Source organism: Salmo salar, chromosome 13 (genome assembly GCF_965601325.2).
Source record: "Salmo salar chromosome 13, fSalSal1, whole genome shotgun sequence".
Taxonomy (NCBI): Eukaryota; Metazoa; Chordata; class Actinopteri; order Salmoniformes; family Salmonidae; genus Salmo; species Salmo salar.
The window spans coordinates 81,889,806-81,914,152 of NC_138303.1; the positions used below are offsets into that span (position 1 = coordinate 81,889,806).

General features: G+C 39.6%; 1 protein-coding gene across 4 annotated transcripts in view; it reads left to right on the forward strand.

Moving 5' to 3' along the window:
- LOC106567946 (UV radiation resistance-associated gene protein) overlaps positions 1-24,347 on the forward strand; it is a 171,609-nt gene that overhangs the window by 1,666 nt on the left and 145,596 nt on the right. For 2 of the 4 annotated variants that reach the window (XM_014137860.3, XM_045692235.2), the window contains exons 2-6: positions 6,358-6,475; positions 7,074-7,108; positions 16,546-16,707; positions 16,856-16,930; positions 17,045-17,130. In XM_014137860.3, the coding sequence (XP_013993335.3) occupies positions 6,358-6,475; positions 7,074-7,108; positions 16,546-16,707; positions 16,856-16,930; positions 17,045-17,130 (476 nt within the window). Of the gene's footprint in view, positions 1-6,357; positions 6,476-7,073; positions 7,109-13,406; positions 13,442-15,589; positions 16,287-16,545; positions 16,708-16,855; positions 16,931-17,044; positions 17,131-24,347 lie in introns of those variants that run through there. The other 2 variants (XM_014137861.3, XM_014137862.3) reach the window with 2 other exon arrangements.

Sequence of the window (24,347 nt, forward strand, 5' to 3'; positions counted from 1 at the left end):
CAATTTGGCGGAGGCCTATATGATCAACTACTCTCCTTTACTAGATAAGATTGAATCTGATGTTCAGAGATGGAAAACCTTCCTTATTTCTATGTTAGGAGGGTCAACATAATCAAAATGAATATATTACCATGGTTGATGTATTTTTTCCAAGTTTTACCAGTTTCAATTCCATTCAACTTCTTTAAGAATAAATGACCTACTCTCCAACTTTATTTGGAATGGAAAGCCTTTAAGAGTCAAATTGAATGTTTTACACTTACCTTATGAAGCTGGACAATAACCACACCGTTAAGTCCTTGTTCCAAAGTGGCATCATTCATTTTTAGCATATGTATTATAATGGCTCTCTACTGTCATTAAATTAATTACAAGAAAAATGTGGGTTATCCAAAACCATTTTATTTAAATTCTTACAACTCAGAAATCTTATTCAATCGCTTCAATAGAATCTGGATGAATCTAAAGCTTCTAGCTTTGATTTAATTTCTACCTAATAGCACAGAACTTTTATAAGGAAAAAATGGGAAACAGATCTCTAAGAAAATGTATGAGACTAATATTCACAGATATGTAAAAATTAGAGGTCGACCGATTATGATTTTTCAATACCGATACCGATTATTGGAGGACCAAAAGAAGTCGCTGCCGATTTTTAAATGTTTTTATTTTTATTTGTAATAATGACAATTACAACAATACTGAATGAACACTTATTTTAACTTAATATAATACATCAATAAAATTGATTTAGCCTCAAATAAATAATGAAACACGTTCATTTTGGTTTAAATAAGGCAAAAACAAAGTGTTGGAGAAGAAAGTAAAAGTGCAATATGTGCCATGTAAAAAAGCTAACGTTTAAGTTCCTTGCTCAGAACATGAGAACATATGAAAGCTGGTGGTTCCTTTTAACATGAGTCTTCAATATTCCCAGGTAAGAAGTTTTAGGTTGTAGTTATTATAGGAATTATAGGACTATTTATCTCTATACGATTTGTATTTCATATACCTTTGACTATTGGATGTTCTTATAGGCACTTTAGTATTGCCAGTGTATCAGTATAGCTTCCGTCCCTCTCCTCGCTCCTACCTGGGCTCGAACCAGGAACACATCGACAACAGCCACCCTCGAAGCAGCGTTACCCATGCAGAGCAAGGGGAACAACTACTCCAAGTCTCAGAGCGAGTGACATTTGAAACGCTATTAGCGCGCACCCGCTAACTAGCTAGCCATTTCACATCGGTTACACCAGCCTAATCTTGGGAGTTGGCAGGCTTGAAGTCATAAACAGCGCAATGCATTGCGAAGGGCTGCTGGCAAACGCATGAAAGTGCTGTTTGAATGAACGCTTACGAGCCTGCTGCTGCCTACAACCGCTCAGTCAGACTGCTCTATCAAATATCAAATCATAGACTTAATTATAACATAATAACACACAGAAATATGAGCCTTAGGTCATTAAGATGGTCGAATCCGGAAACTATCATCTCGAAAACAAAACGTTTTTCTTGTCAGTGAAATACGGAACCGTTCCATATTTTATCTAACGGGTGGCATCCCTAAGTCTTAATATTCCTGTTACATTGCACAACCTTCAATGTTATGTCATAATTATGTAAAATTCTCGCAAATTAGTTCGCAACGAGCCAGGCGGCCCAAACTGTTGCATATACCCTGACTCTGCGTGCAATGAACGCAAAATGACACAATTTCACCTGGTTAATATTGCCTGCTAACCTGGATTTCTTTTAGCTAAATATGCATGTTTAAAAATATATACTTCTGTGTATTGATTTTAAGAAAGGCATTGATGTTTATGGTTAGATACAGTCGTGCAACGATTGTGCTTTTTTTGCAAATGCGCTTTTGTTAAATCATCCCCCGTTTGGCGAAGTTAGCTGTCTTTGTTAGGAAGAAATAGTCTTAACAGTTCGCAACGAGCCAGGCGGCCCAAACTGCTGCATATACCCTGACTCTGTTTGCAAGAGAAGTGACACATTTTCCCTAGTTAAAAGAAATTCATGTTAGCAGGCAATATTAACTAAATATGCAGGTTTAAAAATATATACTTGTGTATTGATTTTAAGAAAGGCATTGATGTTTATGATTGGAGCAATGTATAAAGTGCCTAAGCGATTATATGCAACGCAGGACAGGCTAGATAAACTAGTAATATCATCAACCATGTGTAGTTAACTAGTGATTATGATTGATTGTTTTTTATAAGATAAGTTTAATGCTAGCTAGCAACTTAACTTGGCTTCTTACTGCATTCGTGTAACATGCAGGCTCCTCGTGGAGTGCAATGTAAAGCAGGTGGTTAGAGCGTTGGACTTGTTAACCGTAAGGTTGCAAGATTGAATCCCCGAGCTGACATGGTAAAAATCTGTCGTTCTGAACAAGGCAGTTAATCCACTGTTCCTAGGCCGTCATTGAAAATAAGAATATGTTCTTAATCTCACTTGCCTAGTTAAATAAAGGTACAAAAAATAAAAAATAGGCCAAATCGGTGTCCAAAAATACCAATTTCCGATTGTTATGAAAACTTGAAATCGGCCCTAATTAATCAGCCATTCCGATTAATCGGTCGAGCTCTAGTAAAAATGTTCATATTTTCTCCTACAACCTTAGACGTAAATTATTGCAATTCAAGATAATCCGTTGGATTTACTACACTCCTGCCAGAATGCATGTAATGCACCCAGAAATGTTGGAGAAAAGGAAACCTATTACATATGCTGTGGTCCTGTGACAAACTGACACCATTTTGGGATCATGTCTGTGCTATCATATTATTGTGTTTAGGAATTTCTATCTATCGCCACAATTTATGTCTGTTGGGAAATGTAAATATTGATGACCAATATCATTTTTTTTTTTTTAACCTAGGTATAATTGCTGCAATTGTTTTTAGAGCTATCAATTGGAAAGCATCATAATCACCATCAATAACGAACTGGAGGACTGAACTATGTAGTTACATTTCTTTAGATTGTGTTTTATGAAATTTAAGCAAAAAAAAAGGACATGTTTGATCAAATCTGGAAACCTTACATTGACCATCTTGAGGAGTGTGACTTTTCCCAACAGACATAATCGTGTTTGAATTTTACATGTACATTATATGTGTATTGAAAGGGGAGGCTGCTGTGTGTTCATGTACAGGTGTGGGCATGTTGTAGTGTGTATCGGGTGTGGTGCTTGTGTTTATAGAAAAATATACAATACCAGTCAAAGGTTTGGACACGCGTACTCATTCAAGGGTTTTTCTTTATTTGTTTTACAATTTTTATTTTATTTGTAGAATAATATTGAAGACATGAAAACTATGAAATAACACATGGAATCATATTGTAACCAAAAAAGTGTTAAACAAATCAAAATATATTTTATATTTGAGATTCTTCAAAGTAGCCGCCTTGATGACAGCTTGCACACTCTTGGCATTCTGTCAACCAGCTTCATGAGGTAGTCACCTGGAATGCATTTCAATTAATAGGTGTGCCTTGTTAAAAGTTAATTTGTGGAATTTCTTTCCTTAATGTGTTTGAGCAATCAGTTGTGTTGTGACAAGGTATGTATGGGTGGTATACATAGCCCTATTTGGTAAAAGACCATGTCCATATTATGGCAAGAACAGCTCAAATAAGCAAAGAGAAATGACAGTCCATCATTACTTTAAGACATGAAGGCCAGTCAAAGCAGAACATTTCAAGAACTTTGTAGGTTTCTTCAAGTGCAGTCGCAAAAACCATCAAGCGCTATGATGAAACTGGCTCTCATGAGGACAGCCACAGGAAAGGAAGACCCAGAGTTACCTCTGCTGCAGAGGGTAAGTTCATTAGTTACCAGCCTCAGAAATTGCAGACCAAATAAATGCTTCACAGAGTTCAAGTAACAGACACATCTCAACATCAACTGTTCAGAGGAGACCGCATGAATCAGGCCTTCATGGTCGAATTTCTGCAACAAAACTACTATTAAAGGTCACCAATAAAAGGAAGAGACTTGCTTGGGCCAAGAAACATGAACAATGAACATTAGACCGGTGGAAATCTGTCCTTTGGTCTGATGAGTCTAAATTTGAAATATTTGGTTCCAACCACCGTGTCTTTGTGAGATGCAGAGTAGGTGAACGGATGATCTCCGCATGTGTAGTTCCCACCGTGAAGCATGGAGGGGGTGGTGTGGTGATGCTTTGCTGGTGACACTGTCTGTGATTTTATTTAGAATTCAAGGCACACTTAACCAGCATGGCTACCACCACATTCTGCAGCGATACGCCATCCCATCTGGTTGGCTCTTAGTCAAATCAAATTTGATTCATCACATGCGCCGAATACAACAGTACAGTAGACCTTACAGTGAAATGCTTACTTACAAGCCCTTAACCAACAATGCGTGATAAGTAACAAAATCAAATAAAAAATAATTAAAAAGCAGCAGTGAGGGGTACTGGTGGACTATCATTTGTTTTTTAACAGGACACTTTTTATTTATGTTATTTTACCTTTATTTAACTAGGCAAGTCAGTTAAGAACAAATTCTTATTTTCAATGACGGCCTAGGACCAGTGGGTTAACTGCCTTGTTTAGGGGCAGAACGACAGATATGTTTTACCTTGTCAGCTCGGGGATTCGATCTTGCAACCTTTCGGTTACTAGTCCAACGCTCTAACCACTAGGCTACCTGCCACCCCCAATGACCCAAAACACACCTCCAGGCTGTGTAAGGGCTATTTGACCAAGAAGGAGACTGATGGTGTGCTGCATCAGATGACCTGGCCTCCACAATCACCAGACCTCAACCCAATTGAGATGGTTTGGGATGAGTTGGACCGGAGAAAAGTCAGCTGACCTTTTCTGTGGGGGGAGGGGGGTTTTCTGAACAAGCTGGATTTTTGTTTCTGAGCAAACTTAATCTTGTTTAGGGAATCCCATGACTTAGATTTATCCCTAATGCCTGTGGTGGTGGAAGCTCAGTGTGGGCTGCTGGAGTTTGAAGAATGCAGATCAGGTGAGGGCCTTGCCCTGCCGTTGATATAGATAGTCCTACTGCTGCTCTGACACTGCTACACCTGAGGGGCGACTTCATTCAATGGCCCCTCTTTTCACAGGTCTCATGTCATGTCCCATTGTCTTTCTCTTGACTAACCCCCCCCACCACCCCACCAGCCCTCCCTCAATTATGAGTCATTTTCTTTGGACCCATTATTTTTTATAAATACAGTCCTCTGTAAAATAGTCTTATTCAGTTAGTCTACTCTTTTTTTTTTGTTGTTGATTGGCTGTAACTGAGCATTTCTTTTCAAGCAGGTTCCTTTTATTTTATGCTACTTCTCCATTTTTTTGAAAGGTAGACTTCTGACTGATGTCCAACCATGGTTATGTTCTGTCGGTGGTGTGGAACACATTTTATAGAGCTGAGGCATCATGGGTTTTCTACTCTGAGACGTACTGTACAAATGCTTTTTGTGTGTCATTGGCATGCTGGCTTGGACTTTAGTTGATCAAACTGTGGTGCTCTTTTGTATGCAGAGCTTTTGTGAGAGAAACACAGTGAAGTCAACACATGAATTAACTCTGCTTTCAAATGAAACGCTTGTCTGCAAATTGTATTCTTTTTGGACAAATGTTGATAGTAGATGACTTGTGACTAACCACATACTAGGGTCTGGACGATAACAGTATCGCAATACTCGTTAGTGTCGTGGCAAGGAAACAAAACACGAAGCGGTTTTAACTTCTTTAGGAAAACTACCCAAATGTCAATTGTTGTCATCCAGTCACTTGTTTTCTTTCTCAAGCTATAGCACACAATATGTTACACATACAGCAGGTTTTTAAAGGACCACATCGTTTTTGTCCGCTTCGTGTTTTCATTTTTGCCATGAAAAAAACATTGCGATACTGGTATCATCCCGGCCCTACCAAATACGCTAAGTTCTCTCCAACAGAGCTACTATATTCTAAAAGGACAGTTTATTTTTAACATGAGGATGTACTTGAGCCTAATGACTTTGCTATCTGAAATTGTGACTTCTGGTTGACTGCATTGTTTACTCCTGTGTGAATTAAACTAGCTCATTGGGTAACAGTCTTGTAAGTCGATCTGCATCGATTTGGATTGTGTAACAGGATGAAACTCTTGAAATCGATAATAAAATTGTAAAAGGCATTGAAGCTGACCCAGACAAGTACAAGCTGCATCGTACGTAATTTAGACTTAGGCTACCTCTGGTTGTGGGCAGTTCATTAGGCTAAATGCTGTCCTGCTCCCTGTCTCTGCTCCTGCTTCTATTTCTCGTTTCTTTTTCCTGACTATCTCACCATCTGTCTCTCTCTCCCTAACAGAGGCGGTTACGTCATCTCAGAAGCATCGCAGCCCGCAACATCGTCAACAAGAATGGCTCTCCACTGTTGGACACATATTTTACCCTTCATCTCTGCTTAGAGGACTGGATATCGAGAGGTCAGTACAGTACACCCTCTTCCAGCTGTCTCTGTATCACAGTGTTCCCGGGCCACTGCACTAATAGCCCTTTCACACTACTGAGCCCAGTCAGTCCACACTACAAGCATGTCTTTAGGCCTGAATCCTCTCTTGAGATCTGTGCACATAACTTGACAACAATGCAGGATTTACACAAAAGTCATGGAAAGATGCAGATATCTTAATTACGATTCAGCCCTTAGTGCTAGAGCCCACTTAGGACTAAATGTTCAGCACTAATGTGCACTGCATTAGGCTACTCTCACAAGTGGAAGAAATGTCAGAGTCCCATTACGCTGTGTAGTTAAATGCACAAGGGCTTGGTTTGTTAGGGGACGCTGATGCTCCAGTAAATGAGGTCTTTCACTTTTGGTTTCAGGACAAATCATTTCATTTTAAGTTAATATACAAAAATGGCCCAGATCGAGCCAAAACCTCAGGGCCTTGGCTTGCTGTTGTCACGTAATCCTGACAGGTGTTGAATCTTCACAAGTGTTGTTTAAGCTTTTGTGTGTGTGTGTTTATTCAATGTCTGTTTGAGAAAGCTTTAAAATGTTTTTTTTGCCTTCTCTTGCAGACTTTTACAAGAGTGAAGTCATCCGAGATTCATTGGTGAGTGTCATTTTTTTCAAAAGAACAAACATGTGTTGGACAGATTCTACACTAATTTGCCAAAGAAGGCTGCCTGGCCTCACACAAAATGACTATAGCACCAGCTATGGAATGTCATAGCAATCCATTTTGTGTGGATTTTGCAGTGTGATTTGTCTGCTCACATCTGTGGAAGCACACTACTGGTTATATGCTTAGTTCCATTCAGAGGGCATAAGAATAGAAACAAGTGACAGCACGGCCAGCCTATAGGCTTATCACTACCCCTGTCAAGGTTTACACACTCCCCCACGCCCACAACGTGTTTGTGTGAGAGAGTGAACAGTGGGCACTTTCTCCAGTGCTGCTGTGTGGAAAGAGGGCATGCTTCCTCCATTTCCCCATTGCAGAGGAGTAGTGTCTGCCAGCCAATACATGGACTCAGGTCAGCTGCCTTGGTGTTTGTTTCTAACACAATCAAGTCAAGTGGCCTACCTTTCACTTCCTCTGATCTGTCAAAACAGTTGCTGAAAGAACACCTAATATTACCTAAAGTAACTCAACCAAAAACGGCACTTGTTTGGTTCGGTTGAATTCAGACTTGGATGTATCGACGTTGCACGGGTTGGCCACACCAGGATGGTGTTGTGACCCTGACTATGACTGCTTGAAATGGGAGTCATCACTGATACACACAGTGTCAGCAAGCTCCCATCTCCTTGTCTCCATAGCTTCACAGAGGGCAAAGCACAGGGGTTTACTGTACTGTATGGTCTCATATTGACAGTTGCGTATGTGCAATAAGGCCAAGAACAACAGTCCACGTCTCTGTTCTTGGCATGCACTAATCTCTTTCTTCATGTTGTACCCCAGTCATATAAACAACAGACAGGAAGGTGGAAAGCAGCCTTGTAGCAAAACACTGTATGAGACAAGGGGAAACTAACAGGCTTACATCATCAACATACTGTATGGATAAAATATGCACAAGCTTCCATTGTACTATTTCTCGCTCTCTTTCTCTCTCTCTCTCTCTCTCTCTCTCTCTCTCTCCTCACTGACAGTTGTTAGATTTGGTCCTACACCCTATGTGGAATAGCAGATGCTACTTGCTCCCTTCTCTGCATGGAGTCTGATGAATGCAGCCAAGTAGAGCAGCAGACCATTACTAACATGCCAAATGTAGAATCATGAGCTGGCCTAAGCTCTTTTCCAAGCCTAGCTTTCCTTTACTTTCCAGGGCCCTAGTCTGTAATGTACTGCAGATTAAGCTCAGGATTGTGTCTGGCAGAGATCTGAAATCTGCCTTTGTATTGAAAACGTCAGCATTCCTCCATGACCCTTGTTCTCTAGTGTTTTTGTCTGTTTCCGTTGTCTTCCCTAGTCTGTCAAAGGAGCCTGCTCCTTTCTGCCTCCCCTCCCACTGCTTTGTAGGGTGGCAGTTTGCGCAACTGCTTACTCTGTTTGCTACAAATATATATGATGTAACTTGTCACTCGTCACTGAGATCTTATAGGGATAGTGCAAGATTTTGGCAATCAAGCCTTTTTTCTACTTTCCCAGAGTCAGATTAACTAATGGATACCATTTTTATGTCTGTTTGAAGGAAGTTGAAGGTAATTTTGCAAGTCACTGCTAACTAGTGTTATTTTGGCTGCTGCATTGGAGTAGGGCTGGGGGATATGGCCAAAAAAAAAAATATATATATATATATATAATGAATCACCCATCATAATATGGTCATAACACTGTCATGCTGAATATTTAGACCTATTGTGACATACTCTATATTGTGTTTTTTTTTATGGCTGGTTATGACATCTACATAAGCGGGTCAAAATCCACAAAACCTACCACGATAGTTATTTATGGGTGGTTAGGACATCTATATAAGAGTGCCAAAGCCCACAAATCCTACCACACAAGGCAAACCATTCCATTCTACTTGTAAATAATGTAACATTTCCTAAATTAGCAAGTTTCTATTACCATTGCAATTGTACAAACATTGATGTCAAACATGCATAGCCCAGTGTTCTGTCTCTGATGACTTGGATGAATGCAGGAGCAGGACAAAACACCCTTATTAGCCTTACAACAACAAAACATTTCCTGTGATGGTCTATAAATGTCCATATTTTGGAATCAAAGTTTGTTCACAACATTATTATTGTCCTCAATTGTTTTGCTTTAATATACATGTATACTTAGTGCTACCACTAGGGGGAGACATTTGAACAGTTAGCTGCAGGCGCTCACCTCATACGTTGGAAGAAAAGAAACAGGAAAAGAAGCTCAGTGAAAAAATGTAAATTGTCCATGTCTCCTTATTCATTCTGTTTTCAGGTTTGTAACATTTATAAGTATGGTTTCGTTTCAGAAATCTAAAGATAACATGTTTATCTACATTTTGATGTATAGCCAAGTCAATGAGACGTCTCAGATTAAATACATTTTCATTATAAACGTTTCGGTTCATATTTATTTATTTATTTTTTTTACAAACTTTTTTTTACATGCTAATAATAAGTATTTTAGGTTACTTTTTATGAAATGTGAATCTAACTATTGCATGCTAAACGTTAGCTATCTCAGCGTTAGCTGTCCATGGTTTTTTGTTACAGTTAATAAACAGGCCTCTTCTATAATTCGTTAGTACAATTAGCATTGTATATAGATTGAATCATATGAACTGTTACCTCAACAATGCATGGGTTTATTTACTGTAGTTTTGTACACCACCACCATATTCAGTGATAGGGCAGCTAACGTTAGCTAAACAAACACTAACTAGATGGTAGCTAATAGAGGTCGACCAATTATGATTTTTCAACGCCGATACCGATTATTGGAGGACCAAAAAAGCCGATACCGATTAACCGTCCGATTTATTTTTTTTTATTTATATATATATATATATAATGTATATTATTTTTTTAATACATTTTTTTGTTTTTATTATTATAATTTTTTTCGATTTTTATTTATTTATTATTATTATAAATGTTTATTATTATTTATTTTTTAATATAAAAAAAATTCTAAAACATTTAAAAAAAAAGATTTAAAAATATATATATATCTTTTTTTTTTAAATCTTAAAAAAAAAATGTTTTAGAATTTTTTTTAATTAAAAAATAAATAATAATAATAAAAACATTTATAATAAGAATAAATAAATAAAAATCGAAAAAATAATAATAAAAACAAAAAAATGTATTAAAAAAAGAATATACACTGCTCAAAAAAATAAAGGGAACACTTAAACAACACATCCTAGATCTGAATGAAAGAAATAATCTTATTAAATACTTTTTTCTTTACATAGTTGAATGTGCTGACAACAAAATCACACAAAAATAATCAATGGAAATCCAATTTTTCAACCATTGGAGGTCTGGATTTGGAGTCACACTCAAAATTAAAGTGGAAAACCACACTACAGGCTGATCCAACTTTGATGTAATGTCCTTAAAACAAGTCAAAATGAGGCTCAGTAGTGTGTGTGGCCTCCATGTGCCTGTATGACCTCCCTACAACGCCTGGGCATGCTCCTGATGAGGTGGCGGATGGTCTCCTGAGGGATCTCCTCCCAGACCTGGACTAAAGCATCCGCCAACTCCTGGACAGTCTGTGGTGCAACGTGGCGTTGGTGGATGGAGCGAGACATGATGTCCCAGATGTGCTCAATTGGATTCAGGTCTGGGGAACGGGCGGGCCAGTCCATAGCATCAATGCCTTCCTCTTGCAGGAACTGCTGAGACACTCCAGCCACATGAGGTCTAGCATTGTCTTGCATTAGCAGGAACCCAGGGCCAACTCCACCAGCATATGGTCTCACAAGGGGTCTGAGGATCTCATCTCGGTACATAATGGCAGTCAGGCTACCTCTGGCGAGCACATGGAGGGCTGTGCGGCCCCCCCAAAGAAATGCCACCCCAAACCATGACTGACCCACCGCCAAACCGGTCATGCTGGAGGATGTTGCAGGCAGCAGAACGTTCTCCACGGTGTCTCCAGACTCTGTCACGTCTGTCACGTGCTCAGTGTGAACCTGCTTTCATCTGTGAAGAGCACAGGGCGCCAGTGGTGAATTTGCCAATCTTGGTGTTCTCTGGCAAATGCCAAACGTCCTGCACGGTGTTGGGCTGTAAGCACAACCCCCACCTGTGGACGTCGGGCCCTCATACCACCCTCATGGAGTCTGTTTCTGACCGTTTGAGCAGACACATGCACATTTGTGGCCTGCTGGAGGTCATTTTGCAGGGCTCTGGCAGTGCTCCTCCTGCTCCTCCTTGCACAAAGGCAGAGGTAGCGGTCCTGCTGCTGGGTTGTTGCCCTCCTACGGCCTCCTCCACGTCTCCTGATGTACTGGCCTGTCTCCTGGTAGCGCCTCCATGCTCTGGACACTACGCTGACAGACACAGCAAACCTTCTTGCCACAGCTCGCATTGATGTGCCATCCTGGATGAGTTGCACTACCTGAGCCACTTGTGTGGGTTGTAGACTCCGTCTCATGCTACCACTAGAGTGAAAGCACCGCCAGCATTCAAAAGTGACCAAAACATCAGCCAGGAAGCATAGGAACTGAGAAGTGGTCTGTGGTCACCACCTGCTGAACCACTCCTTTATTGGGGGTGTCTTGCTTATTGCCTATAATTTCCACCTGTTGTCTATTCCATTTGCACAACAGAATGTGAAATTTATTGTCAATCAGTGTTGCTTCCTAAGTGGACAGTTTGATTTCACAGAAGTGTGATTGACTTGGAGTTACATTGTGTTGTTTAAGTGTTTCCTTTATTTTTTTGAGCAGTGTATATATATATATATATATATATATATATATATATATATATATATATATATATATATATTTTTGTAATAATGACAATTACAACAATACTGAATGAACACTTCTATTTTAACTTAATATAATACATCAAAATCTATTTAGTCTCAAATAAATAATGAAACATGTTCAATTTGGTTTAAATAATGCAAAAACAAAGTGTTGGAGAAGAAAGTAAAATTGCAATATTTGCCATGTAAAAAAGCTAACATTTAAGTTCCTTGCTCAGAGCATGAGAACATATGAAAGCTGGTGATTCCTTTTAACACGAGTCTTCAATATTCCCAGGTAAGAAGTTTTAGGTTGTAGTTATTATAGGAATTATAGGACCATTTCTCGCTACACCATTTGTATTTCATATACCTTTGACTATTGGATTTTTTTATAGGCACTATAGTATTGCCAGCCTAATCTCGGGAGTTGATAGGCAGGAAGTCATAAACAGCCCAATGCTTGAAGCACAGCGAAGAGCTGCTGGCAAATGCAGGAAAGTGCTGTTTGAATGAATGCTTATGAGCCTGCTGCTGCCTACCACCACTCAGTCAGACTGCTCTATCAAATCATAGACTTAATTATAATATAATAACACAGAAATACGAGCCTTAGGTCATTAATATGGTCAAATCCGGAAACGATCATTTCGAAAACAAAATGTTTATTCTTTACGTGAAATACGAAACAGTTCCGTATTTTATCCAACGGGTGGCATCCCTAAGTCTAAATATTGCTGTTACATTGCACAACCTTCAATGTTATGTCATAATTATGTACAATTATGTACATAAATTCATGTTAGCAGGCAGTATTAACTAAATATGCAGGTTTAAAAATATATACTTGTGTATTGATTTTAAGAAAGGCATTGATGTTTATGGTTAGGTACACATTGGTGCAACGACAGTGCTTTTTTCGCGAATGCGCTTGTTAAATCATCACCCGTTTGGCGAAGTAGGCTGTGATTCGATGGTAAATTAAAAGGCACCGCATCGATTATATGCAACGCAGGACAAGCTAGATCAACTAGTAATATCATCAACCATGTGTAGTTAACTAGTGATTATGTAAAGATAAGTTTAATGCTAGCTAGCAACTTACCCTGGCTCCTTGCTGCACTCAGTAACAGGTAGTCAGCCTGCCACGCAGTCTCCTCGTGGAGTGCAACGTAATCGGCCATAATCGGTGTCCAAAAATGCAGGTTACCGAATGTTATGAAAACGTTAAATCGGCCCAAATTAATCGGCCGCTCCGATTTAATCAGTCGACCTCTAGTAGCTAATTAGCTAGCTACATGAATAGTTGAGAGCTAGTTAGCTATGTTATGAAAACATTGAGAACGTGATTGTAATGTATTTGAGAATGTGTGAAAGTGTTTTCTATTGCTATAATATATTTGGAATAATTCATTTTCAGCTTTCTTTAGCGGTGTCACTGCATTGTAGCATATTCTGATTTATTTTCTTTATTTTTCAGAGAAAGTAATGCATCTGCTGCGTCCAGGGGTGGAGGTAAAGACCTTGCTGCAGAAACAAACTTTCAAATGAAAGGAAACTTCTTGGCAGGGAAAAAACACATTTGAATAAATAATACGATTGAGAGATCCTTTGTAGTGACGAATTCTTTACAGTCATGTTTTTTTTAAATAACTTGTATAAAATACACTTTATGACACTGTCATGAAGCATTATGACCATCCTGTGTCACTTTACTTGGACTAAGAAAATGCACTTTGACACTGTCAAGCATTATGACCATCATAATTATATAAGCCAGATAGGCCGATCACATACATGCCCTTTATGTCAATCATCAGTCTAAAAGAGGGTGTCTTGTTCTGCTCCTGAAATCTTCTCCTGCGTTCATCCCAGTCATCAGCAACAGAGCACTGGAGTAGGTGCATGTCTGACATCAATGTGTGCACAATTACAATTATAATTTCATATGGTCAATTTCAGAAAATGTTATATGACAAACATACTGTTGACAAGTAGGCCTGGTCTAATGGAATGGTTTGCTTTGTGTGGTAGGTTTTGTGGGTTTTGACACTTTTATTTAGGTGTCATAATAACCAGCCATAGAATAACGCAGTATATGTCACAACAGGTCTAATGTATGTCATGACCGTGTTATGACCATATTATACAACGGGTGGGTTTAATCCTGAATACTGATTGGTTTCAACGAGTGGCGCGGCGGACTAAGTCACTGCATCTCAGTGCTTGAGGCATCACTACACTCTTGTTCGATTCCAGGCTGTATCACAACCGGCCGTGATTGGTAGTCCCATAGGGCAGCGCACAATTGGCCCAGCATCGTCTGGATTTGGCCGGTGTAGGCCGTCATTACGAATAAGAATTTGTACTTAACTGACTGGCCTTGTTAAAGATAAAAAAGCGCATTCCAGCGGTTGTCTATTCCACAAGTTACCACCTGCTAAATCTATTGACGTTAAATTCCACTGTCTCATCGTCCCAGGCAGGGAAGTTATAAACGTGAGCTCTACTATGGGACTATCACATTTTATTTTAGACTAACATTTAGTTTTCAACAGTGGAGATTTGTATAAATCTTAATGTCTGTATCTTCGACATTTGCAACATTATTTCAATATTCAAATTCGATCTCCAACTGTCCCATAGTAAGGAACGTATAGGAGTCGGGACGAGAGAGCGAGGCAGGCAGCGTTAATCAATCAGTCGAATACATGAATCAGCTGGCATTTTAATGGATATTACATTGAAATAAGGTCAAATGAAACGAAGTGCAGCTCGTTTGCAGTAATTGTGTTAGCTGTGTTGTTGGCTAGCTCCTGTGAACAAAAGTGTCCTGACGAGAGAGCATATTTTCTATGCCAGGCGAAATCGTGCCTCATTAACCATAGCTCATTGTTATGGATGTATCCAAATAAATGGCACTAGAAACCAGCTTAAACAAATGCAGCTACTGTTGTTATTCTTTCTGCACTGTTTCACGTGACTAAGTTATTCGTAGTTGGCTAACTTGCAAGCAAAGGGATAAGAATGTTGCCAGCCAATATGGCAATGGAACATCTAGAACGAACGACTGGGTCGCGTCCATAGATGCAGAACAAAAATACTGAATGAATGGGTCTCTCGCAGCCGAAACGACCAGCCGGCTTGGGTAGCAACCCTAGATTTGTTTTGTGACTATATATTGTGGAAGGATGAAATAGTTAGAATAAATTCATAAAACTAATTTTGATTTTTCATTAGTTGAATATGTTGGTAACAGGTTGTATGAAAGTGATAAAGCCGGCACTCGACTTGGTCTCGGGCCTAACAACACACATGCCAATATATCCTCCAAACACCAGCTTCTCGGGCATTAAAACTGTATTATGACAGGTTATGACAAGTTGTCAGCTGTTATGACATGGTTATGGTGTCAAGTAAAGTGTTACCTAGGTTTCCTTTAAATAAGCTTTGTTGTACAGTTTTAAAAGTCAAATATACTGCATTTCTAACAGTCAACAATAGTCTAATGAATTCAGGCCTTGTGAAATTATACCTAGGCTAAATGTAAGCCTTCCACAAACATAAAGACCCCAAAATAATGTAATTGTTGAATTGTTATGATCACACCCTTCTGTCCGTCTCCAACTGTTTGAACAGCATGCTAGCCTGTCTACTTTGTTAAGATGTTGAAATCAAATGGCCTACCTTGTTTCTCAGAATGAGAACGAGTTGTCAATTCCTTGTATAATTGTGTTTTATGGTTATTGCACATTTATAAAACAGACTAGACGGCTAGTGTCACAGTATTTGGCTAAAATGCTGCTAGCGGTACATGGTCCCGCAATAACACGTGCAACAAACTGAGCATTCATTTTCCAGAACCAATGTTCATTGATACTACCATTTTAGTAGTGTCTGTTCTGCGCGCAATTTGAGTAGTTAACCTTTAACTTCTCCTCTATTACAGTAAAATAATGTCTCAATGTGTTTTGGTGTGGCCGATTGCTGTTGTACCAAACCTGAAATGAAAATAGTGATTTGAAATCGCTTGTCAGAGGAAGAAGAGATCTCATCTTTGTGAGTGGCAGGGGGAGGGGCTTGGGGGGAGTGTCTGTGAGACAAATGGAAAGGTGCACAGAAGGAGCGAAGGAGACGAGACCAAAGAGACAACTCTCATGAAGAAGAAAAAAAAAAAAAGATTTTTGCCATACAGGCATTTGGAATGTCGCGCTGAAACATGCATTTGAATTAATTCGATATATCGCCGGCTCTAGGTTAGAGCAACCTAGAGCTCCGTCTGAAACCCTGGGAGATATGGTGTTTTGTTGGAGAAGCTAAGCCTTTATGATGACAAATTGCCTCGGGATATTGATGTTGGGTTTGTAAATATTTGTCCAGACTTTTGTAAGTGGGACAACAGTTACATGACAGTTAAATGAACATCCTGGTTCAGCACCATTTTGTGTGCTCGAGTCACTTTCACACACACAACTGACACACATTAGGATTTGTCATTTGAACAAATTAACACTTGGTTGTTTTCAGATGCAATATTACTTGAACTAATCAAAATGTTCCATCCCAGTGGGATCATTCATTCAGCTGTGTAATCCCTTGTCTTGGCCTGTCTTTGTCAGAATCCAACATGGCGGAGCCTGGACTTTGGCATGCTGCCGGACCTCCTTGACACGTCTGTGTCCTGCTTCGTGGTGAGGATCTGGGGCGGTTGGGAGGAACAGTTCACACTCCTCATAGAGTGGAAGGTCAACCTGGATGGGCTCAGATACACAGGGCAGCAGGTCAGTGTGTAAACACACACACGCTCATAAAATGTAGGCTACTTTGGCATGTATGCTGACTAGCATCCATGCAGTCATCTAGACAATAACAGCCTTTCTCTTGTTTTAATACAGACATACTAAATGCCACTGCTTTGTTCCTCCACAGATCCGCTCCAGGAATCCAAATGAAATTATATTTGGATTGAATGATGGCTACTATGCAAGTGACTTTGATCATAAGGTACTGCTGACTTTGATCCAGGAATTATGTCCCTAATATAGACCATAGACATTCTATAATACGTTTTTCTATATTTGGTTTTGTTATTGTAAGGTTGAAATGTGCCTGTTTCAGGACCACTCTGAAAGGAAGAAGAACAGTTTACTCCTTGTGGACCAGAGTTCAGTGAGGAACTCCTACAGTGTCTTCTCTCTGCTGAGGTGAAACAGACTGCACCCACCAAACACTCTCACACACAAGATGCTGGACACTTAACAGCATCTCCCATAGGACAATGTGTCCAGCTAGTATGGAGCGATTTCAGTGCCAACAGAAATTGTATTTGAATTCCATAATTTTGAATTGGTATTATGATATTGAATTTAAATTTCATATTTTTTAGTTTGTAATGCACAAATTGAATCATTTAATTAATAAATTGAACTTGTATTTCATGATTTGAAACTAAATTTAATGAATTTTGCATTCAGTTTTAAATAAATTAATTAATATATTCAATTAACATTGAGCCCCACAGTGGAGATGTTATAATACCCATAAAATCTAGCGGTCAAGTAAGGAAATTGTTCCAATTGTTTTTCCATAATTCATTTTTTCCATAAGGGATTTTATAAACACTTAAAATAAGGGCTGTGTTTCATGTTGGCTTACCCTGGCTTGACGTTTTGATAACCATGTAAATCTGTTAAAAAAGCTATATCAATATAATTCAGCTCTATTTACTCTCAGATTTGAACATGCTAATTAGCATAAAAGTTGACATCATGCAAAACTACGAATCCCTGCAAGCTCCTGTATGCCATCTCTAGCTAACAGGTGTTGTGTCAATTGAAAACTTTTACAAGACAGTTCACAGAATTGTCAATTTAAGAAATTTAGACTATGTTCATTACTGCATTTAACTAACATTAGATAGTTAATCCAGAGATGATGCCGAATTGAGGTAAAGATAATTATCGTCCAGATCATGGCATTTGTAGTTCTTTATGATGGCCACATTAGCAGCTAATTAGCATGTACTTTTGGGGGGGTAAATACAGGCGAATACAGTGCCATCAGAAAGTATTCAGACCCCTTGACTTTTTCCACATTTTGTCACGTTACAGCCTTATTCTAAAATGGATAAAAATGTATCCCTCAGCAATATATACTCCACAATGACAAAGCAAAAACAGGTTTTTAGAAATGTTTGCAAATTTATTAGAAATAAAAAAATGGACCTTATTTACATACAGTTGAAGTCAGAAGTTTACATACACCTTAGCCAAATACATTTAAACTCAGTTTTTCACAATTCCTGACATTTAATCCTGTAAAATGTCCCTGTCTTAGGTCAGTTAGCATCACCACTTTATTTTAAGAATGTGAAATGTCAGAATAATAGTAGAGAGAATGATTTATCTCAGCTTTTATTTCTTTCATCACATTACCAGTGGGTCAGAAGTTTACATACACTCAATTACTATTTGGTAGCATTGCCTTTAAATTGTTTAACTTGGGTCAAATGTTTCAGGTAGCCATCCACAACTTCCCACAATAAGTTGGGTGAATTTTGGCCCATTCCTCCTGACAGAGCTGGTGTAACTGAATCAGGTTTGTAGGCCTCCTTGCTCGCACATGCTTTTTCAGTTCTGCCCACTAATTTTCTATAGGATTGAGGTCAGGGCTTTGTGATGGCCACTCTAATACCTTGACTTTGTTGTCCTGAAGCCATTTTGCCACAACTTTGGAAGTATGCTTGGGGTCATTGTCCATTTGGAAGACCCATTTACAACCAAGCTTTAACTTCCTGACTGATGTCTTGAGATGTTGCTTCAATATATCCACATAATTTTCCTACCTCATCATGCCATCTATTTTGTGAAGTGCACCAGTCCCTCCTGCAGCAAAGCACCACCACAACATGATGCTGCCACCCCGTGCTTCACGGTCGGGATGGTGTTCTTCGGCTTGCAAGCCTCCCCATTTTTCCTCCAAACTTAACGATGGTCATTATGGCCAAACAGTTCTATTTTTGTTTCATCAGACCAGAGGACATTTCTCCAAAAACTACGATCTTTGTTCCCATGTGCAGTTGCAAACCGTAGTCTGGCTTTTTTATGGCAGTTTTGGAGCAGTGGCTTCTTCCTTACCGAGCGGCCTTTCAGGTTATGTCGATATAGGACTTGTTTTACTGTGGATATAGATACTTTTGTACCTGTTTCCTACAGCATCTTCACAAGGTCCTTTGCTGTTGTTCTGGGATTGATTTGCACTTTTCGCACCAAAGTACATTCATCTCCAGGAGACATAACGTGTCTCCTTCCTGAGCGGTATGATGGCTGCATGGTCCCATGGTGTTTATACTTGCGTACTATTGTTTGTACAGATGAACGTGGTACCTTCAGGCGTTTGGAAATTGCTCCCAAGGATGAACCAGACTTGTGGAGGTCTACAATTTTGTTTTCTGAGGTCTTGGCTGATTTCTTTTGATTTTCCAATGATGTCAAGCAAAGAGGCACTGAGTTTGAAGTTAGGCCTTGAAATACATCCACAGGTACACCTCCAATTGACTCAAATGATGTCAATTAGCCTATCAGAAGCTTCTGAAGACATGACATACTTTTCTGTAATTTTCCAAGCTGTTTAAAGGCACAGTCAACTTAGTGTATGTAAACTTCTGACCCACTGGAATTGTGATACAGTGAATTATAAGTGAAATAATCTGTCTGTAAAGAATTGTTGGAAAAATTACTTTTGTCATGCACAATGTAGATGTCCTAACCGACTTGCCAAAACTATAGTTTGTTAACAAGAAATGTGTGGAGTGGTTGAAAAATGAGTTTTATTGACTCCAACCTAAGTGTATGTAAACTTCCGACTTCAACTGTAGGTATTCACACCCTTTGCTATGAGATTTCGAAATTGAGCTAAGCTGCATCCTGTTTACATTCATCATCCTTGAGATGTTTCTACAACTTGATTTAGGTCCACCTGTGGTAAATTCTATATAAGGTCCTACAGTTGACAGTGCATGTCAGAGCAAAAACCAAGCCACGAGGTCGAAGGAATTGTCTGTAGAGCGCCAAGACAGGATTGTGTCGAGGCACAGATTCTGGGCAGGGTACCAAAACATTTCTCCAGCATTGAAGGTCCCCAAGAACACAGTGGCCTCCATCATTCTTAAAAGGAAGAAGTTTGGAACCACCAAGACTCTTCGTAGAGCTTGCCGCCCGGCCAAACTGAGTAATCGGGGGAGAAGGGCCATGGTCAGAGAGGTGACCAAGAACCCGATGGTCACTCTGATAGAGCTCCAGAGTTCCTCTGTGGAGATGGGAGAACCTTCCAGAAGGACAACCATCTCTCCAGCACTCCACCAATCAGGCCTTTTATGGTAGAGTGGCCAGACGGAAGCCACTCCTCAGTAAAAGGCACATGACAGCCCGCTTGGAGTTTGCCAAAAGGCACCTGAAGACTTTCAGACCATGAGAAACGAGATTCTCTGGTCTGATGAAACCAAGGTTGAACTCTTTGGCCTGAATGCCAAGCATCACGTCTGGAGGAAAACTGGCACCATCCCTACTGTTAAGCATGGTGGTGGCAGCGTCATATTGTGGGGATGTTTTTCAGCGGCAGGGATTGGGAGACTAGTAAGAATCGAGGCAAAGATGAACATAGCAAAGTACAGAGAGATCCTTGATGAAAACATGCTCCAGAGCGCTCAGGTCCTCAGATTGGGTCGAAGGGTTCACCTTTCAACAGGACAACGACCCTAAGCACACTGACAAGACAATGCAGGAGTTGCTTTGGGACAAGTCTCTGAATGTTCTTGAGTGGCCCAGCCAGAGCTTGGACCTGATCGAACATCTCTGGAGTGACCTGAAAATAGCTGTGCAGCAACGCTCCGCCTCCAACCTGACAGAGCTTGAGAGGATCTGCATAGAAGAATGTGAGAAACTTCCCAAATACAGGTGTGCCAAGCTTGTAGTGTCATACGCAAGAAGAATCGATGCTTTAATCGCTGCCAAAGGTGCTTGAACAAAGTACTGAGTAAAGGGTCTGAGTACTCATGTTAATGTAATATTTCATTTTTAAAATGATTAGCAAACGTAATTTTTTTTTTAAAATTGCGTCATCATTATGGGGTATTGTGTGTAGATTGATGGTTAAAAAAATATATTTAATAATTTTAGAATAAAGCTGTAAAGTAACAAAATGTGGAAAAAGTCAAAGGTTCTGAATACTTTACAAAGGCAAGTTAAAATCACCTTGTCCTTGAGTGATTTACACGATTATCAAAACGGGTCCCGTGTGGCTCAGTTGGTAGAGCATGGTGTTTGCAATGCCAGGGTTGTGAGTTCGATTCCCACGGGGGACCAGTACGGGGAAAAAGAATGTATGAAATGTATGCATTCACTACTGTAAGTCGCTCTGGATAAGAGCGTCTGCTGAATGACTAAAATGTAAAATGTCACTCCAGAGTAAGCCTGCACGAAACACCAGTTTCTAAAATCCCCTATGGGGAAAATGATTGGTGGAAAAACGATTGGAACCATTTCCCTGTTTGATGGCTAGGTATTATGGGTATGATGACTCATACTGTGGTACTCTATATGGTAAATATTGCATTCATTGTCTGTGTATCAAGTTTTCAAACTATAATTTCAGGTTTATCAAAGTTTTATATATATTCAACTTCTCAGATGCATCCAGAGACAACATCCTAGTACTTTGTCAGACAGGAAAGGTTTCTGGCAGTTTCTGAAGCCTTTGTGGCATGTTGAATTTATTTTCTTCCAATGAATTTGTCTAAGAGCTATTATGAATATATTAAACTTTGATTAACTAAATAATGGTTTGTTAACTTGATACACAGACAATTAATGCAATATTTCCATTTTTAAATAATCAATTTTACTTTTACATTTAGAAACTGAATGCAATACTAATTCAATTCATTTTCAAATCATGAAATATGAGTTCAATGATTACATTTGTGCATTAAACATTCCAAAATATGCCATTCAAATTCAATATCCTAATACAAGTTCAAAATTATGAAATTCAAATGCAATTTCTTTTGGCACTGAAATCACTCCATACGCTAGCCTCTTGGCAAGTACGCTGTTTGACTGCCCTACCAAGAGCATACTCTGCCTGTCTACAGGCCAGGGGCACAACTTCCTTTAGCTAACTGAAATGATTTTAATTGCAAAATATACTTATGGAAGCAGGAGGACATAAAACAGAAAATATCCTCAACACTGTCTGACCCCACTCATTACTTACTCATCGACATTCTTCTCTCAGTAACTATCACAACACTCACTTTCAACTGCAGTTTATTTTGTATTTTTTGTATTTCACCTTAATTTAACCAGGTAGGCTAGTTGAGAACAAGCTGGCCAAGATGAAGCAAATCAGTTAGACACAAACAACAACATAGAGTTACACATGGAATAAACAAACATACAATCAATAATACAGTAGAAAAATCTATATACAGCATGTGCAAATGAGGTAGGATAAGAGAGGTAAGGCGATAAATAGGCCATGGTGGCGAAGTATGACTTGTAGAGATGACTTGCAACCAGCTTTGCTGTTTTATCAAATTGTCACTCTAAACATTCCTCAGACTTTCTGTCATTATATATATTCCCCACATTGTCCATAAAATGGCGCCAGGAAACTGCCTCAAACGCCTTTATTATCATAGTCTGTTTTTGCTCCCAAGTCACTGAGAGCTGCCAAAATTCCTGTCTTTAGTGTTTCTTGGCCATAAAAGGACATACGTATTGAAAGCTATAATCAAGTTAGTTAAATAAAGGAACCTCATCATAATAAAGTAACAGATGGATAATTCCATTAGAATTATTGGGTTTAATATTGGAGATTAGTGGCCGTTTGTACTTCTTCATTCCACAAGGGGGTGCCAAACTATCACTTTCTGAGTTGGGAAAACACCAGGTAGTTTAGTAAGGACGAGGGAGGCAATGTTCCAATTGCTGTTTTTTCTATGTTGCAAAAACACAGCTCTGTTCTATATTTGAATGTGGGGTAATGTTAACACTACTTACAGGGTTTGAGTAGGGCTTGCCTTGGGGAACACCAGTTAATTAGAAGTTGGATCGAGCTACATTTAATTACACTTTTGCACTGCACTGTAAGGGGCACAATGTGTTGGACTGTTTATGATAAGTTCTTATAGTTAGGCTACATTCATTAGTGGAGTATCTGTCCTCTTCCTCAAGTTTTTACTATTTTTCTTGAGTCAGAGGATTCAAGAATAAGATGTATGCATTTCTTTATGTTATGTGTCACTCCTGGCCCCAGCTTGAGGTGAGCTGTACTGTGTCAGGCTGAAGATTCCTCGAGCCCTAGGGGCTTCCTCTGGCCGATTACTGTTTTGTGTCTTCGCCTGACTTGGGAATACAAAATGGCCTCCAGGGTGCGTGAGTGATCTACACATACCAAAGTTTCACACCAATGCTGGGCCAACAACACACACCATCATTTTTATTTGAATATCACTCACAATTTGTGCACAGGCTTTTTTATTTATTATTTAAGAGAAAATAGTGTCCCTACAGATTTGAGAGGGTTGAATCCTATTGCTTGATGGGCTCTGCTCAGTGCTGTTGAGTCCTACATTACTAAACTCCTTCCCCTGCTCTCTCCATCTCTTCATCCCGGTGGGGCTCTGAGGAATTTAAAGCAACTCCATTGTACCCCTCCCTCTCCTCTCCTCTCCTCTCCTCTCCTCTCCTCTCCTCTCCTCTCCTCTCCTCTCCTCTCCTCTCCTCTCCTCTCCTCTCCTTTCTGAGCCTGAGGCTCCTCTACAGGCCTGTAGCCAGGCTGATAGACGCTGATGTGATGTGGCTCGTTGACTCTAACATGGCCTAGGTGTCTCTCCCTGCTCCCCTCTCTTTCTCTCTAGGGTAGACCTGGACAGGCTCTGGGTTGTGTCTTGGCTTCAGGCCGCGATGTGCTCACTGTTTAGGGCCTAGAGAGCCTTTTAACAGTGACTCATCAGATACACCCCTATAGAAGTAGTATGTATGTGTGTATGCAGACCAAAACCCCACCTCCATAGCATGGGATTGCATAGACACTTCTGGGTAGTTCTGAGTATGTTCATTTCTCTGAACTCTCATGTTCTGAGTTCTCACTGTGATCTCTGGACTGGAGAGATGCCACAGGATTTCGTTAGTTCAGGTGCATAGATAGCTGTTAATATGTACAGTATCAGTCAAAAGTTTGGACACATACTCGTTCCAGGGTTTTTCTTTACTTTTTACATCAAAACAAGGAAATAACACACATGGAATCATGTAGTAACCAAAAAGGTTTTAAACAAATCAAAATATATTTTTGTATTTGAGATTCTTCAAAGTAGCCACCCTTTGCCTTGATGACAGCTTTGCACACTCTTGGCATC